Below are 19,723 nucleotides of genomic sequence, written 5' to 3' on the forward strand. Positions count from 1 at the left end.
AGAAAGCTCAAGGGCTCCGATCGGCATCAAGGTGAAGAACTGAAGGTACAAAATTAGAATAATTATAGTAATAAAGCGAACAGGAAAAATCAATGAGGAGGAGGAGGAAGAGGAGGAAGAGGAGGAGGAGGAAGCAAAAGAAAGGAGAGAAGATTGAAGATTGATAAGGAGGAGCGAGGAGGAAGGAGAGGAAATCGAGCAGGAGAAAGAGGCAAAATGAAGAGAAGAAGAAAGGGTTGAGGGGGAGGAGGAAGAGGAGAAGTGAGGGAGGAAGAAGAGAAGCAACAGAGGATGAAGTGGAAGCAATGAAGAAAGGAAGGAAACAAGGTGGAGGAGGAGACAAATCAGAGAGAGAAAAGGATGAGGAAGAAGAACGAAGGAGGAGGGACAACAGAGGAGGAGGAGGTGAAAGGAGGAGGGTAAGGATGAAGAGCAGGACGTCTGAAAGTTACTCTCAGTCCGTTCATCCATCAGCTCACAGACGGAGTCATTTAACTCACAGAGTTTTGTCCCAGCTGAGCCGCCGTACCTGCTGCACACCGTCCTCCTGTGGACGCTTTCAGCTGTGGACGCTTTCAGCTGTGGACATGGTCTTCTTCTACGCCACAGCTGCGCGGCTCAGGAAACATCTGTCGTTTTAAACCTCGCTGCTGTGTCCTGTTCACATCTGCTGAATGACGATGGAAGTTAAACCTGCTTCAACTCCAGCTTCAGATGCTGTGACCGACTAGCGCTAGCGCAGTTAGCTAGCGAGTTAGCGGTTAGCTCACCGACGCGCCCTGCGAGTACAGACACCACGTCAACAAGCTTCAGGATCTAGATATTTAGCAGATGAATTTCGCTGGACCACTGTGGCGTGACGAGGCCTTAAAGCTGCAGTAGTGCAACAAGTGAACAATGAAAAACCATCACTCCGCTAAGCCCCTCCCACCAAACCCACAAGTTCGTCCGCCAGCAGGAGGAGCCCTCGCTCTCCGCGGCGAGAGCCTCGCCAGGACCCCGCTACCGCTTGCCGTGACTCGTCTTCTCAAAGACGCCCCTCCAGCACCAAATGCCACCAGGAACCTGTTTTTTCACAGATGTCTCGTGTACTAAAGTCAGGATATAGTGACAGTTTCAGCAAATATGCCAAAAAGTAATTTTTATAAAAGTTACCTACTGTAGCTTTAATTCATATCCACCATGTATACGCTAATGCAGCAGTGCGTCAGCCATGGATGTATAAAGAGAGCTGGATACAGCGTCGGAGGCTCCGGGCATTCCTATGAAAGCTGCTCAGAGGCGCATGAAAACAAAAAAGTTCGACTTCCTGGTATAAAATTACCCGGATCTTCCTACAGCTCCCGCATTGTGCGGTGCCACAGGCGCAAGCGCACTAGCGTTTCTTTTAACCCCGCCTCCCTCTACCCCGGAGGGCTAACTTCCGGTTTAGCCCTCCGGCTAACTGGAATGGGGATAAAATGATTTAGTCTCTTCTAGACTTCCCAAATGTTATCGGACCGAATGGATCTAATTCTGACAGTGAAACGAGCCGTTTCGCGGGCGGTTGTGACGCTCAAAAAAATGTATCCACCGTTTTACAGCCGCTTCTTTCACAAAGTAAGTCTGGAGAATTAGCTGTTTATTTCCACCAATGAGCTCATGTTCACACAGCAAGTCATGTTTTCTTTTTCTGGAAGTTACAATTTACGCTACATTTGGAGGGAAACGTGACTTTTATATTATCATAAATCACTCAGAAATGTCCTGTTGATTATACAACATTACACTTCCAGCATTTGTGTTAATCGGTAATGAGCTGTAGATGTGTTCAGTGTGTCTCTCTCTCTGTGTTCCCGCCTCACCCAGGAGTCCCGGGAAAAAAAAAGGACATCACACACGTGCGCAGTGAGGGCTCGCGCTGTCATTTTCCACCACGCGTGCCGCCCGCAGGCTCCTCTTGCAGGGACTTTTCCCCCCCACAGTCAGAAACCAGCGGCTCGTGCTGTTCCGCGCGCAGATTCCGCTTCACGTCAAAGCAGCTGCAGTTAGTCAGCCTGGGACCGGAACACAGCGCGTGTACCCGTCAAAATAAAAGCATACGATTTGGAAAGTGGCGATATAAGTAATTAATGAATAATGTAATAATTAACTTCCCAAAACCGGTGTGAGATAATGTTTGAAATTTGAATTTGTTGGAAAAATGTAAAAGTAAATATGATAATAAATAAAGTGACATAACATGTTTGAACAAACATCGGATATTTTTAGTTTTTATCAAATTTTCACACTCGCTTATATGTGGGTCGTGGGTCAAAACAGATTGATGTAGAAGTTTTTAAAAATAACAATAAACTAGAAATTGTAGTACGATTCATCTTTTAATATTGAGGCTAGGAGTTAAGGCTAACCAAAAAATGTGTTATCAGTAAAATGTTCTTTTAACTTACCTTTTGATGACATCTTATTACAGTATATGTAATTTATTAGCCCACATGATTATTTTTTATTATTATATGATCATTTATTTCCTTTTTAAGAAAGACAAATGAAATAAACCATGAGAAAATGAACTGTCTACACGTTGTTTTTGTAAATGAAAGGGTTTTATTTAATATTAAAGCCTGTCTGAGCCTGTTGATTTAACCTTCTGCGTCACTGTTTGCTTGTCTAACTCCGTTCAGCCGTAAACTGATTTTATTCTCTTGTTTCAGTTGAAAAAAATCTAAAACTGAGAAATTGTTCAGTATTATACCACAAAAAAGTCTAAAGAAACTATTTTTTGTATCAAAAATATTTTCTTCATTCTTTCTTCCTCTATTGATCTAATGACTCCTCAGCTTGACCCTCCTTGTACAAGACCTGAACGACATTATTTTGAAAATATCTTCCCGGAAGCCGTTTCCTTGTCCACTGTGTTCGACTTTACCGCTCGGTTCGCTCGGTGACGTCTCTCACCGGTAAAAATCCACCGACGAGTCGACCGGACTGGCCGCTTCTCCCTCTCCTTCGCCGGAGCTCAGAGCGGCATCACGGCGTCACGGAGCCCCGACTCTCCGCCTCTCCTCCCCGGCCTGACGGGCCGCGAAGAGCCGCTGACAGCAAGGACAGGACACGGAGCGGGTACCGCTCAGGATGATGGATGTAACTCCGGTACCGACTAACGGACAAGGAGCCCGGTGGACTCGGCGGAGGGGCAGCGGGGACTTCTGAACATCCTACCGGTCGGAGGATAACGTTACTGGCGCACCGACGTTGTTTTCTTGAATTTGAATCTTTTTTTCTACAATGTCACCATCAAGGAGACGCGGCTGAGGCACCTGCTCTTCTTCTCGGTCCTCCGCTGACCGTCATCTTCGTCAGCTGCTCCTGACGGTTTTAGCTAACGTTAGCTCCGGTATGAGCAGAACCGGACCTTCCTGTCAGATCTGACCGGGGTTTGGGGGGTGGTGGCGGGGTGCTGGTGGGGGACACGTTTGGATTTTTGGATGAGAACCGGTCACCGGTCCGGATTCCGGAGCTGCGGCGGAGGAGGAGGAGGCGGGAGGAGGAGCGGCAGCAGCGGCTGCGGGGAACCGAACTGACAACCTCATCCCCGGGGGGAGAGAAGCAGCGAGGCGGCCAGAGGAGGATGTGAAGATGGGTTTAGTTTTCGGTCTCCTGTGGCTGTTTACCGGCTTCCTGCAGGGCGTGCACGGCCAGGGCGTGTACGGTAAGGACCTCCATTAATACACAATTAATATGTTGTACATTTTAAAGTATTTATACACGTTAAATACGACGTTAATACGATTTTAACGGCCGCATCGCAGCACAAGCAGCGCGTAACCCGGAATACCACCCACACCAACTTGACCTTGTGAGGGATTTAGCGCGTGTGTAGGCTAAATGTGTGTGTGTGTTGCTCTTTCACTCATATTACATTCATGCCCGGCCTAAAGGTACAACAGGTAGGCTGCTGCACACCTGTGAATACCAGGGAAGGTGATGCCTCAGATTCCCATTAATATTCCTCTAATATCCCGGTAATATTTATAGTGGTTCCGTATGAAAGGACTCCTGTGTTAACAGGTCTAGCTGTCCTGATGTGCTTCACGGGGCTTCTTGTGGACCAGCGTCCTGCAGGTGTGTTCAGGGTCTCTGGGACTCAGGAGATGGTGGCATGATGGTTACTGCTGCTGTTTCATTGTTATCCACTGTGACAGCTCTCGGGTTCCTGTGGGGACTTAAAAAGAGCTCTGAGTGACCTTTATTTTAATATTATTATGCTGCTTTATTCCTGTACTTACTGTAACAGTCGCTATAATAATCCTCTGAAATGTGAGTTTTGAGTGAGGTTGTATAATTTAGTTGAGAGTTTATTTCCTCTTTTAGAAGCTAATCCTGTCATATTTCTGTAGTTGCTTATAGTGTGATTCATACATGTTCTGGTCTGATCTCTAAAAATCAAGGTCCACTTGTTTCCAGACTTTTTTCTGGACCTTTCAACCGCATGTCGTGGTCTTCATCAGCAGACGGTTTGTGACCTAAGTATGGGAGTTGTTATTATTTGACCGAATTTCCATACTTAGGTCACGTGAGCGCGGAGCAAACTCCGTCTGCTGATGAAGACCTTGTGATGTGTTTGAAAGCTCAAGGAAAAAAAGCTCATAAGTGGTCCTTGAGTTATGATTTTTGAGAAATGAACTTCCTAAAATGTAACTATAGCTGCTTACAGTAGCGACAGTCGCTGTGCTCGTGGTGTAGTCGTCAGCGGTGGAAGAAGCACTCAGATCCTTTACTTTGATCCCCCCCGGGATCAATAAAGTTTTATCTTAACATATAATAATAGATCATCATTTTGTTGTTGATGATGGAAATATTTAAGGAAAGTAAAAGTGCCTCAAAATTGTCAAAATTGTCAACGTATCCTCGCACAACAGTTCGTGGATATCTTACGAAAAGTTTTTCGTGCATAATCCTACGAATGTCCAGCAACTAGCAACAGCCGTACCGGACCTTCGTCGTCATGGTAACAACAAACACGTGGTTAACGCTGTGAAGCGGTCGTAGTTCGGTTGTTAGGTTTAAAGCTCACGGTCACGGTTAAAATAAGTAATTTAACGTTAGTAACTCGCAGTAACTTAAAATAACTCAACGTTGACTTGTGTTTTCACGCGGGGCACGAACCCCGACCTCCCCGTGAAAGACCTTTTCGTAGGTACAACCGCGAAAAGTGAACGAGAACAGCCTCAACTTGTACTTGAGTAAATGTACTTAGTTACTTTCTACCACTGATAGTAGTGTTATACAGTGTATATATATATATATATCAGAATCATAAATACTTTATTGATCCCCGAAGGAAAACTCTTTGTTACAGCAGCTCGTCTTTACGTCAGTGCACACAGGAGGAAGTACTAGCAAACAATATAATATAATACAATACACTATAAAACCAGGTCAAAAAATAAATTAAGTACCAGGTGGGTATAAGTATAAGATAAAATAAGTGTGAAGTACCAAGTGGGTTTACCGGTTGATGGTGATAATACGGTATAAATGAAATGTAATAATATAAGTAATAAGCAGTGGTGCAACAGCAGTAATGGAGGTATGAATAATAAATAGGAAAAAGCTAAATATTGCACATAAGTATTACACAGAATATTGCACAATTATTCAAGTATTGCAGAGATGTTAATGATCAATGTCCAGTTTAGTGACTTCGGGTCATACAGACTGACACTTAGAGGGAGGAGTTAAAGAGTCTGATGGCCACAGGCAGGAATGACTTCCTGTGGCGCTCTGTGGTGCATTGTGGGGGGATGAGTCTTCCGCTGAAGGCGCTCCTTTGTTTGACCAGCGCGTCATGGAGCGGGTGGGAGACGCTGTCCAAGATGGCGTGTAGTTTACCCAGCATCCTCCTCTCTGACACCACCGCCAGAGAGTCCAGCTCCACCCCCACAATGCCACCGGCCTTACGGGTCAGTTTGTTGAGTCTGTTGGCGTCCGCTACCCTCAGCCTGCTGCCCCAGCATGCAACAGCATACAGGACAGCACCGGCCACCACAGACTCATAAAACATCCTCAGCATCGTCCGGCAGATGTTGAAGGACCTCAGCCTCCTCAGGAAACAGAGGCGGCTCTGGCCCTTCCTGTAAACAGCGAATCGTAGTGTTCGTAGCCCAGTCCAGTTTATTGTCCATGTGGACTCCCAGGTACTTGTAGTCCTCCACAATGTCCACACTGACCCCCTGGATGGAAACCGGGGTCACTGGTGCCTTGGCCCTCCGTAGATACTACTAACTGTTTCACAGTACTCTTTGGTATCAGCTGAGGCATCTCATTATAATAATAATTATTTTTATATTTATATGATATTCAGGTCAATAAGTAGGAGTTTAGAAATACTGAGGTCTCGAGTCCCCCGTCCTAACGCCTCATGACATTTTAACAACAACAACGAAATACTTTCTAAAACTTTTGAATTATTTGTCTTTTTTCCATATTTCATTGATTCAGTTTATGTTGTCTGTACGGTTTGTTTCCCAACACGGCGGCTTCTTCTTCTTCGCACCGCCGGCAGGGGTGCATAAATACTAAAACCTTATTTCTTAATCTACTCATGTACGTGTCGGCCTGAAACTAAAATCTGGACCACCGACTGTTAGCGGGGTGGAGATTGTGTAGCTGTCAGTTTTTAAATATAAACTCCCCACAGGATGCCGAAACGACCCCGGTGTCCTCAGTGGCCGCTCCAGCCTTCGTGATGCTCCCAGAGGGGCTGGCTGTGGGTCACTGGTGTCCTTCCAGTACGTTTATTATCTGTTTTATTATCTCACTCTGTGAGCTGCTAATTCTTAGTGTAACTGTGGCGGACACTGAGTCTACTGTTCTTTATGGTACCGCAGAAATGTTCCTTTAATGTTTCTGTAGGAACGTTTTAGTGGTGATTTTATCACCTGTGGTGTTGCTTTAATATTCCAGTAGACTATCGGTGAATCAGAGTGAATAATAGATGTTTCTCAGTACTGACCTTAAAATAAAAATACATATACAGTACTTTCTCATGACACAGCTGTGACCTTATAGTGCGCTTATCTGCCTTTATGGAGGTTTCGCTGTAATGCTGCTGTGATATTTGGACTGAGCTGAGTACGTTTAGCGTCCTGGGTAGATGTTAAACCATCGTCATCGAACATCTGGAAGATTATTGTTTTGTCTTTGCTGTGAGTGCAGATGCAGGATGGAGGATGTAAGGAGGCAGCAGCATCAGCCTGTTGGAGCTCTGCTCTTATTGTGTAGCTCCAACTCAGGCTCTCTTTTTCTCTCTGGCTGTCATCTGTGTGTCGTCAGTCAGTCAATCAATCAATCAATGGAACTTTATTTGTATGGCACCTTTCGTACAGGTTAGTGCAAAGTGCTTTACAGATGACTGACACGCTGATAATAAGGCCGTACAGATATAAGTTGAGACTAATGCACATGAGAAGTAAAAATGATGAAAATATAATAATAAAACCAATAAAATACATTAAAAAATTTATAAAATAAACAATTAAATAAAATGAATATAAACAAAAGTTTTGGTTCTGAACAACTGAAAGACTCAAAGTGGCTCAGCAGGACCTGGAAGTCCTGGTCCAAAGCCAAAGTGGTGGTGTAGAGTGTTCCCCCTCCTGGTCCAAGTCTGGTCAGAGTTCAGAGTCAGGACCTGATTTATGTGGACCAGAGAGGAGGACATGGTCTAGCCTGCTGGATGGCTTTCGGTCTGATGAAATGAAGCGCGGTGACAGAGCGAGTGTTTCCTGTTGAACACAGTTGTTCTGTGACGTCGGCTCGCTCAGATTATCTGTAATCTTATATGTCGCAGATTACAGGGAGAGGAGGCGCATCACAGCACACTGTGTTACTTACATTCAGAGTGCAGTGCGCTGACGTCTCCGTCACGCAGCCGGGATACGGGGGGGAAGGAGGGGAGGAGGAGGGAGGAGAGGGGAGGAGGAGGGAGGAGGAGGGAGGAGGAGGGAGGAGAGGGAGGAAGGAAAGAGAGGGAGGAAGGAAGGAGAAAGGGAGGAGAGGGAGGATGGAGGGGAGAAAGGAGGGGAGGTGAGGGAGGATGGAGGGGAGAAAGGGAGGAGGGAGGACAGAGGAGAGGGAGAAAGGAGGTGAGGAGGTGAGGGGGAGGAAGGAAGGAGGGAGGATGGAGGAGAGAGAGGAAGGAAGGAGGAGGGAGGATGGAGGAGAGAAAGGAAGGAGGAGAGGAGAGGAAGGAAGGAGAGGAGAGGGAGGAAGGAAGGAGAGGAGGATGGAGGAGAGGGGAGGAAGGAGGGAGAGGGGGAGGATGGAGAGAGAGGAAGGAAGGAAGGAGAGGGAGGATGAGGGGAGGAGGGGAGGGAGGAAGGGGAGAAAGGAGGGGAGGAGGAGGAAGGAGGGAGGATGGAGGAAGGAGGGAGGATGGAGGAGAGGGAGAAAGGAGGGGAGGTGAGGGAGGATGGAGGGGAGAAAGGGAGGAGGGAGGACAGAGGAGAGGGAGAAAGGAGGTGAGGGAGGGAGGAAGGAAGGAGGGAGGATGGAGGAGAGAAAGGAAGGAAGGAGGGAGGATGGAGGAGAGAAAGGAAGGAGGAGAGGGAGGAAGGAAGGAGAGGGAGGAAGGAAGGAGAGGGAGGATGGAGGAGAGGGAGGAAGGAAGGAGAGGGAGGATGGAGGAGAGGGAGGAAGGAAGGAGAGGGAGGATGAGGGGAGGAGGGAGGGAGGAAGGGGAGAAAGGAGGGGAGGAGGAGGAAGGAGGGAGGAGGAGGAAGGAGGGATTAGGATGCAGCATCCGTGCGTTTGCTAAATGGAGGCTTTATGGAGACAAACTGCGTTTCTGCTCTGAAAATGAAACAGAGGCTGAAACAATCAGTCGATCTATTGATCAGTGAATCGACAGAAAATGAATCTGCAGCGATTTTGATTGGTTAAGCGAAAATGGCAAAAATTCACTGGTCCCAACTTCTCAAATGTGTTTTTCAGTCGTTCATGATAATAAAGCGAACGTTTTTTGAACGGACCCCAGTTTATCTCTCCTCAAACTCTGGAGATTAAAGCTGCAACTAACGATTTGTTTTAATTATTGATTAGTCTATAAATAGTCCGAAAGTAAATAAAAATACATGTCACGTGTTGTCACAACCCAGTTTTCTTATATTGTCAGAAAAACAGTTTTGAGAACATAAACGTGTTTATCATGTGAGTAATATCTGCGGTAGCGTGTCGATGTAGCTGGATCTCTGTCTCTGATACGCATCGTTCATCTTCACGCCCCTGCTAATCAGCTGATCCTCTAATGGCTGCATCATCATCATCATCATCACCATGCAGCTGCAGCCTGCAGTCAGTCAGTCAGTGAGTGAGTGTGATGCCGCCTGTGTTGTTGTTGTTGTTGTTGTTGTTGTTGACTCTGGCGTCGGACGTGTTGTCGCTGATACTGATCTGATTTCACAGCCATATGGGCTCATTTTCCGCCTCATAAACTCTCTTCACCACAACGCAGTTAAAGCTCATCTGGATGGAAAAGGTCAAACACAGTCAGTCACTCACTGTTTGGCTGCGTCTCTCAGAGCAACACCACGGCGCGAGGAGCCCACAGCGCCCCCCGCAGGCCGCCCTGCTCACTGCGGCCACAACAGTTCTTACAGTCTGAACAGCAGAGGTGGGATGCAACTAAGTTCATTTACTCAGGTACTGGAGTACAAATTCGAGGTACCTTTCTACTTCCACTCCGCTACATCTCAGAGGGAAGTATTGTAGTTTTTACTGCACCCACCCACACACACACACACACACACCCACACACACACAGACACACACACACACAATGGAAATAATGACATATAACCACAGACTGTATATAACTGCACAAACGTGCACTTTGTGTGTGAAAGGGTTCGTCCTCCGGAGAGCAGGACTGAGATCAGGACATTAGATTTACATATTTCTTTGGTTCAAGAGGAATTATTGTCCCGATGGTGGCGCTAGAGAAAAGGTGTGGGGGGGGGGAGGGGGGGTCACCAACGTCACTGGGATTCATGCTGGTGTTTGGGTCACGGAGAGCTGGTTCTGAATGGGAACTGGTCCAAACAGCGGCGGGACAAAGTTCTTGCTCTGCATGTTATAACTTTAAAACCTCGGCCAGGACGTCTAAAGTCGAATCAAAGCCCTAAACTTTGTGGTTTGAGTAAGCAAGTCATTATGCACCATTCACCGAACTGAATGTAACGATTCGTATAGTAAATTTATAGAAATAATAAATGCTTTTTTTTAAAAATAAAAACACTTAAGTGGAAGTGTACCAGCGGTCTCTGTTTTCTCTATAATTAGTACTAAATTACACAACTCTTTCCAGAAAAGTTCAGGGAAATTATCAGGAAATTACAGCTCTATAAAATAAAGTCTTACCTGCTAATTTGGGTCCAAACACGGCTGAAGTCTTTTTTTCATCAGGTGATTATGTGTTGAGGTGAGAAGGCTCATTGGTTAGGGAACTGGTCCCAGTTTACCACTGGGGTTTAACACCATTAAGGGCTGTGTTTTTGAACCGGCTGTCAGACTGAAAAGGCAACTTTTAGCCGATAAATAATATAAAATACTGAAGTTTTATGAAAGATCAGTCAGATTGTTTAAGCCGTTCACAGAGCGGAGTCTGGTTGAGTTCTGGTTCAGGTGGGATCTGGTCCTCTGGGTTTTTCTGTGTGTGTGTGTGTGTGTGTGTCAGTTGTGTTCCTGCAGTTCACCGCTGTGTGATTCAGTTAGTGCACGTTTTCCTGTTGACCAGCTGTTTAATGCTAACATGTTAGCATGGAGCTAACATCACTCTGCGTGTGTTCGTAGTTAATCTGCCCCAACAGCAGCATCCTGAGGCCATCTGTCACACACACACACACACACACACACACACACACACACAGAAATACACAAATTCACACGCCACAACAGATACTGTCAAGTGTGTGTGTGTGTGTGTGTGTGTGTGTGTCCGCACACATCTGCTACCTGTCACCTTCAGTTACAACTCCGCTGTGTGTCAGAGCTGCAACAGGAGCTGTCAATCAACACACACACACACACACACACACACACACACACACCTCCTCAACCAGCAAACTGACTGTCACACAGGACTCCTGAGTGTGTGTGTGTGTGTGTGTGTGTGTGTGTTTTCCCAGCATGCTTTGGGGTCACAGATGACAGTAAATGTGTAAAATATTTATCTTTTAGCTGAAAGGATTTTTATCACAGAGATCTCAGACGTTTCAGCTGCATTCACACATGATGATGATGATGATGATGATGATGATGGTGATGATGATGTCACTGCAGCTAACGATTATTTATCTGCTCATTATTCTCTCGATGTTTATAAAATGCATATCACGATTTACCAAACCCCAAAGAAAATATTTCAAAACCCAAAGATATTCAGTTTATTATCACGAGTCCAGGAAAAGTCATGTATAATTCCATTATTCCATGCACATTGCAATCTATACGTTTGTCTTAATTAATGAAATATAAAAATACACATGCTGTAGATTTCAGAACGTGACTGGCGTTTAAGGGAGAGTCATTCGACTGCGTGATTCTAAACATTATAACATAATATACTATATATTTAACGCAAGTATCTATCAGTGTCTGTCTCAAAGATCCAGCATCAGTCGGCTATAAAACCAAAGTCTGCCCGGAGGAAAGGAAATCCACGTGAAACCTTCTGGATGATCAGCAGGAGTTGAGTAAAGCCGAACCTGACCGCTCAGATACCTCCGCACTTCACTGTCTCACGCAGAATCACACTAAAGAACACCTACAGGCTGTTATTCCTGTATCTGCGTACAGCTGCCAGGCTTCCTGCTGCCTGATGCTGCCGTTTGTCATTGAGGATGATGAGGGGAGAGCCGGCCAGCGTGCACATATAATCCTGAAGTTCGGGATAATCCGGATCCTCCGGGCCGAGGGGGGAGGGGAGACGGGGAGGAGATCCGGAGTCCTCCGAGGCCACGAAGCTCAGTGGGAGTCTGGAGACATTCGGTTCAGCTGAGTTTATGTGACAGCAAAAAGAAAAACAACTGAGATTTAACATGAATCTGCAGAGAAAAAGAGCCGAGGAGCCTCTGTCATCCAGTAAGTAGCTAAATATTCAGAGCAGCTCGTCGCAGCGTCCTGAAAAATAAAACTTTCAGAGTTTTTACAGCTTGTGAAGAGTAGAAGCTAACAGCGTGACGAGAGCAGACAGTCCAACAGCAGACTGAAGTTAGTTTGATAACAAATCTGAGCTCAGCTGCACCCAAGTGAACCAGCGGAGCCACATCGCCTGTACGACCAGAAACCAGCGGAGCCACGTCGCCCGTACGACCAGAAACCAGCGGAGCCACGTCGCCCGCACGACCAGAAACCACCTGTACGATGAGAAACCACCCGTACGACCAGAAACCAGCGGAGCCACGTCGCCCGTACGACCAGAAACCAGCGGAGCCACGTCGCCCGTACGACCAGAAACCTGCGGAGCCACGTCGCCCGTACGACCAGAAACCAGCGGAGCCACGTCGCCCGCACGACCAGAAACCACCTGTACGACGAGAAACCACCCGTACGACCAGAAACCACCCGTACGACCAGAAACCAGCGGAGCCACGTCGCCCGTACGACCAGAAACCTGCGGAGCCACGTCGCCCGTACGACCAGAAACCAGCGGAGCCACGTCGCCCGTACGGCCAGAAACCAGCGGAGCCACGTCGCCCGCACAACCAGAAACCACCTGTACGACGAGAAACCACCCGTACGACCAGAAACCAGCGGAGCCACGTCGCCCGTACGACCAGAAACCTGCGGAGCCACGTCGCCCGTACGACCAGAAACCAGCGGAGCCACGTCGCCCGTACGACCAGAAACCACCTGTACGACGAGAAACCACCCGTACGACCAGAAACCAGCGGAGCCACGTCGCCCGTACGACCAGAAACCAGCGGAGCCACGTCGCCCGCACGACCAGAAACCACCTGTACGATGAGAAACCACCCGTGCGACCAGAAACCAGCGGAGCCACGCCGCGCCCGTCGACCAGAAACCAGCGGAGCCACGCCGCCCGTCGACCAGAAACCTGCGGAGCCACGCGTCGCCCGTCGACCAGAAACCAGCGGAGCCACGTCGCCCGCACGACCAGAAACCACCTGTACGACGAGAAACCACCCGTACGACCAGAAACCACCCGTGACGACCAGAAACCAGCGGAGCCACGCCGCCCGTGCGACCAGAAACCTGCGGAGCCACGCCGCCCGCACGACCAGAAACCAGCGGAGCCACGCCGCCCGTGCGGCCAGAAACCAGCGGAGCCACGCCGCCCGCACAACCAGAAACCACCTGTACGACGAGAAACCACCCGTGCGACCAGAAACCAGCGGAGCCACGCCGCCGTACGACCAGAAACCTGCGGAGCCACGCCGCGCCATTGCGACCAGAAACCAGCGGAGCCACGTCGCCCGTCATTTACCAGAAACCACCTGTACGACGAAAACCACCCGTGCGACCAGAAACCAGCGGAGCCACGTCGCCCGTATTTACCAGAAACCAGCGGAGCCACGTCGCCCGCACGACCAGAAACCACCTGTACGATGAGAAACCACCCGTGCGACCAGAAACCAGCGGAGCCACGTCGCCCGTCGACCAGAAACCAGCGGAGCCACGTCGCCCGTGCGACCAGAAACCTGCGGAGCCACGTCGCCCGTGCGACCAGAAACCAGCGGAGCCACGCCGCCCGCCGCGACCAGAAACCACCTGTACGACGAGAAACCACCCGTGACGACCAGAAACCACCCGCACGCGACCAGAAACCAGCGGAGCCACGTCGCCCGTTTACCAGAAACCAGCGGAGCCACGTCGCCCGTCGACCAGAAACCAGCGGAGCCACGCCGCCCGCACAACCAGAAACCACCTGTACGACGAGAAACCACCCGTACGACCAGAAACCAGCGGAGCCACGTCGCCCGTACGACCAGAAACCACCTGTACGACGAGAAACCACCCGTACGACCAGAAACCACCCGTACGACCAGAAACCAGCGGAGCCACGTCGCCCGTACGACCAGAAACCAGCGGAGCCACGTCGCCCGCACGACCAGAAACCACCTGTACGATGAGAAACCACCCGTACGACCAGAAACCAGCGGAGCCACGTCGCCCGCACGACCAGAAACCAGCGGAGCCACGTCGCCCGTACGACCAGAAACCAGCGGAGCCACGTCGCCCGCACAACCAGAAACCTGCGGAGCCACGTCGCCCGTACGACCAGAAACCAGCGGAGCCACGTCGCCCGTACGACCAGAAACCTGCGGAGCCACGTCGCCCGCACGACCAGAAACCTGCGGAGCCACGTCGCCCGTACGACCTCATCTGACTGCTGACTTTTCACTACACTCGCCCTCAGAAGCCAGAAGCTCGTAAAAGGATTTAAATGAAAGAGATGAAGCCTGTTGGCTGTTTCAGGAGAAGGTTTTCAGGATGATGACAGAACTGGAGGCACAATATAAAACTCAGTCGCACCACAATCTCAACGCATCTGATTTCTGATTTGAAACGTGTGTGTGTGAAGGTGTGATGAAGAGCTGTGAACGGCTGCAGCCATAAATCTGCATATTTTCCTACTTTGATGAAATCATTAACTCAGCATATTCGACCTGTTCTGACTTTACCTTCTCTGGTAAATTGGGATTAATTATAATTGTTTTTTAATTACCCCCTTCTCTCCCAGCTGTGGAGCATTTCCTCGCAGACAGGAAATGCTGCTCGTACCGCCATTGTTCCCCCTCCTCCCAATGTGTTCCTGTGTTTATCAAGCCATTAGCTGTGGGTTTACTGTGTTAATAAGTGTTAATGTTTGATAATGAGGATGGAGCGCGGCAGATTACTGGGAGCGCTGTTGGCCCGTTTCCTGCCGGCCGGCTGCTCGATGAGAGGAGGAGGAGGAGGGGGAGGAGGAAGAGCTCAGACTAACAAGTCGCTGCAGCTCAGAACCAAACGATACGAGCTGTAGAAACAGAAGGACAGAAAGTGGAGACAGCGTGACGATCGCTGTCACTGCCGGTCATCTCAGCAGCTAGCGGCCCGACTCCTGAGATGAGCTTTCAGTCAGCGTCCATGGTCATCATCCCGGGGAGAATACATTGCATTACACTTATTCAGCTAACACATTTAACCAAAGAAATAATAAACTAAACGAGTGCTTTCAACCGTGTGGACACAACCCAAAAACTGCGAGAATCACAGAGGTACATCAGCTTCATCGGATACGCTGAACTGCTTCAACTGCTGCATTTAGAAACAAGAAGAGTTTTCTTATGGGCCAAAGTGCATCTGAACAGGTGAGTCTTCGGTCTGAACAGGTGAGGCTTCGGTCTGAACAGGTGAGTCTTCGGTCTGAACAGGTGAGTCTTCAGTCTGAACAGGTGAAGTGCGGTGTAGTGTTGAAGAGCAGCCGGGCTGCTGCGTTCTGGATCGGCTGCAGAGGTCGGACGGCACATGCAGGCAGACCAGCCAGGAGCGAGTTGCAGTAGTCTGGGCGCGAGATGACCAGATCCTGGACCAGAACCTGCGCCGCCTCCTGGGTGAAGACCAGACGCGTCCTCCTGATGTTGCGGAGGATGAAGCTGCTGGAGCGGGTTGTCGGGGCGACGTTGGCGGCGAAGGACAGCTGGTCGTCCAGCGTCACGTCCGGGTTCCTCGCAGCCCGAGCCAGGGACGCCGCGGCGTTGGACGGGAGACGGAAGAGCAGCTCGGTCTCATAGTCTTATCTCTGCAAGCTGTTTCGCTACATTTAGATTGTGTTTCATGTTATTGTTCAGCTGTTCATGTTTAGACAAAAGTAAACTGATCTTTTTGGTGTCGATGACACCATTCACAGCCACCCGTATTAAAAAATGACATCACTGCATACAATTCACAACCCATTTACATTATGGATGTTCATACTGGAAGTAAAGCAAATCGTCTTTATTCAGACATTAAGCATGTTGGAGAGACAGAAACGGGTATAAAATGGACTCAATTTGAATTTTCCACAGTTCCCTCAGACGTCACGTTTGATTCAGCGTGAACTCCTAAAAGCTGCCGTTTATTTTTTCCCGTCTGGCCCTTGTGGACGTTTGTGCTACAGACTCGGCATCTGATTTCACTAATGACTTCCTCCTCTGTGGTTCAACTGCTGTTAATTAGTGAGACGAGCTGCTGGTGCGTTCGGGTGCGGTGGAAATCTGCAGACTCCGACAGCTCGGGCCTGTGATTGGACGCTCAGGACGACAGAAACACTGGTGTCTCCGAGACAAACTGCTGTGTTTATAGAAGCAGAAGAAGAAAGTGATCAGCTGACTGACTCTTGCAGGTGGAGGAAATCCTGCTGATTCATCTGTGTCGAGTCATATTTAAAAGACATAAACCACCTGGGTTTGACTACATATGGACATTGAAACAGTTATTTAATTGTGATCAAATTATTGATTCACACCAACTGATTATAAATTCCCTTATTAGTGTCTCTTCAGTTAAAACACTTAACACACTAATGCTAACAACGTTGATAAACGCACTTGCACTTGTTGATAAAGGGCCTTTTTTGATGTGCATCGACTCGTGATGATGAGCGTCAGACTGCCGGTGTGTGTGTGTTGCCCGTTATGCTGCGTTCAAGTCATATTGGACGTGTAGTAATTATCAGTTTAGCTCGTAAATCTGTTCACGACAAAATCCAAGTCAAAATTTTAACAGGGATTTTTCTGAAAGCTTCGATATATATCCGACTTAATAATACGGAAGTGCCTGAAAACCAAACAGACCCATCAGCCAAAGTGCTTTGTTGAAGGTAATTAAACCCTAATTTAATGGATATGTTGTTAAATTGTCAATGAACAGTATTTTTTAACCTTCACACCACCAACTCTACGATCATAAAACTGTCTGGAGTTGTGTGACGAGGTTTTCTGTGGACAGTCATGGTCCCCAGAGGATTAACCCTGATGATGTTGGGGACTCCTCGGGCCGTTCCTCATACGATCAACACCTTAATCTGTGACAAGGTATCTTAAAAACGACAGATTTCCATTCAGACGAGCTGTAGGTGTTCGTCCTCTCCAGAGGACCTCCCGAGGAACCTTAATGATCTCCTGTAGCGCCACCATCAGGTCAAATTAACACGTTTGCGCTCACAATTTTTAGCCATGCTCTGTGGATGGTAATGACGGTCGGTCTGTCCGCCACGTCGGTTCAGACTGAAACATCAGCAGCTGCTGGACTGTGACGAGACGTGTTTCATCGTTCATGCTCCCCTCAGGATGAACTGTAATCACTCTGCTGATCCTCTGACTTTCCATCTAGCGCCACCATCAGGTCGACATGTTAACACTTTGGTTTCTGACCGAATACCTGCAGAGCTGATGGCGCTCCCATCAGCCTCAGCTGCACTCTGTGTTTACTGCTAACTAGCTAATGTTAGCATGCTAACATGCTACATTAAGAATGGTAAACATTATACCTGCTAAACATCAGCATGTTAGCATTGTCAATGTGTGAATGTTAGCATGCAGATGTTAGCATTTAGCTGAAAGCACCGCTGTGCTAGCATGGCTGCAGACTCTCAGTCTGGTTTGTAGTCTCATCGACTTGTTGTCAGTAAATGTATTGATCCCGTTCCTCCTCCTTGTACAAAGACCAGTCAGTAAACACAGACAACAGCTTAACAGCTTCAGCCTGAAAAAGAGCAAAAAAATATTTTTGGTAAAAACAGAGAAAGCAAATGTTTTCCATAACATTATATTTCGGGAGGTTATTTAGAAGGTGATAATAAAGCAAGGAAATAAAATGGTTTCTGCTCTCTGATCAGAGTGGGACATCCCTCCAGCCGTAGATCAGGTGTTTAACAGCGAATACATGCACTGACAGTTTGAACCTTTGACCTCTGTCAGACTGTGTGTTTGTCCTGGTTTGGGTGCGTTTGTTTTGCCGTTTGGCGCTGACTGTTTCTGAGTAGTGGAGGTGGAGACAGCAGAGTGACAGCCCAGTGCTCGGTGAACATCTCTGTTTGTCCACCAGTCAGTGCGACAGGCCCTTTTCTGTTCCACTAAACATTTGGGTGAAGAAATTAATCAACATGTCTGTTTGGATTTCCTCTGGATCCTCCCGGCCGCTCTGACCCCTGGGGGAGAAGTAACAGCTCTGATGGGAGGAGAGGAGGAAGACTTTGCCTGAAGCGAGAGAAGAAGAAGAAGACGACTCAGGTTTCTTTTAAGGTGGAAAAGTTTTATTGTTTGTATGATGAAACAAAACTGCTGCTGCAGTGTTGCACGGCTCTCCAGAGGAAACTTTTGGAGAAGTGTTTCTGTTGTTGTGGATGTTCTCCGGAAGATACAGGAAGTTAGTGTCTGTTCGCGAGCTGAGACAGGAAGTTCAGATATGATCTTCATGTTCGTTTGGTTCTCAGAGGGGGAATCTTGATGTTTCTGTTGATCGTTCTGGTCTTTATGGCTTGTGACACCTTAAAATGGGGAAAAAAGAAATTTCTACTTGCGATTAGAACTGCAACTAACGATTATTTTCATGATTGATTAATCTGCTGAGCATCTTAATTAATTGGTTGTCAGAAAGTAGTGAAAAGAAATGCTGTAGTCCGAGGTGATATCATCAAATGTCTTATTTTTGTAACGCCAACCTCGCAACGAGAAGACGAAACGAGAGAGAGGAGAGATTTGAAATCCAAATCATCCTTCTCCTTCGGTCTCGTCTCTTCCAGCTCTCGGCTCCTGATTAACATTAGTAAATCTTCTCCCAGTGCATGCTGGGAGCTGAGGGGAGATAAATATGGCCGCCGGAGTGTGGAGGACGTGCCTCTGCTGTAATGACATGTCTGTGTGTGTGTGTGTGTGTGTGTGTGTGTGTGTGTGTGTGTGTGTGTGTGTGTGTGTGTGTGTGTGTGTGTGCCACATTGATCATGTTTATGGCTCTGACTGTATGTTTGGCTGTGATTCATACGGAGGCAGAGGAAGTTTACGTCCTCTCAGTCATCACAGATATACATTCGCCGTGTGTGTGATTCATGGAGGACATTACTGAACATTATTAGTCATATGAGCAGCTGAGGGAACTGTACGTCCTGCAGCAGAGACAGAAGAAGAGAAAATAATGAGTAAAAAACATAGTATGAGATTTAACCAGAATAAAACCGCAGACACGAGATCATCGACTCCCCCATAAATAAGCAGTGGTGGAAGAAGCACTCAGATCCTTTCCTTAAGTACCAATAACAAAATGTAAAAATACTCCATTACAAGTAAAAGTCCCGCATTTAGTAAATAAATAAATATTATAAGCTAAATTTAAGTATGAATTATAAAAGTCCTTGTTTTGCAGAAAATTAGCCCATGTGACTGATACAATTAACTAGATTAATACTGATACTGTTAACTGCTTTATACAGTTAGCTAGTTTAACTGCTTTATATACAGTTAGCTAGTTTAACTGCTTTATACAGTTAGCTAGTTTAACTGCTTTATATACAGTTAGCTAGTTTAACTGCTTTATATACAGTTAGCTAGTTTAGTCCAGTGGTTCCCAACCTAGGGGTCGGGTCCCTCCAAAGGGTCACCAGATAAATCTAAGGGGTCGTCAGATGATTAATGGGAGAGGAAAGAAGAAGACACAAATCAGTGTCGTGGATGGACGTAATTGCTGGTGATACTCTACT

At 47.6% G+C, this 19,723-nt stretch overlaps 1 protein-coding gene across 1 annotated transcript in view; it reads left to right on the top strand.

The window, feature by feature from the left end:
* Nucleotides 1-341: 341 nt before the first annotated feature.
* LOC122861716 (MAM domain-containing glycosylphosphatidylinositol anchor protein 2-like) overlaps nt 342-19,723 on the top strand; it is a 106,373-nt gene continuing 86,991 nt past the window's right edge. Inside the window, exons 1-2 of the mRNA XM_044166528.1 lie at nt 342-1,599; nt 1,849-3,691. Of these exons, the coding sequence (XP_044022463.1) occupies nt 3,619-3,691 (73 nt within the window). The 5' untranslated portion in view covers nt 342-1,599; nt 1,849-3,618. The remainder of the gene's footprint in view (nt 1,600-1,848; nt 3,692-19,723) is intronic.

Source organism: Siniperca chuatsi, linkage group LG15 (assembly GCF_020085105.1).
Source record: "Siniperca chuatsi isolate FFG_IHB_CAS linkage group LG15, ASM2008510v1, whole genome shotgun sequence".
Lineage (NCBI taxonomy): Eukaryota > Metazoa > Chordata > Actinopteri > Centrarchiformes > Sinipercidae > Siniperca > Siniperca chuatsi.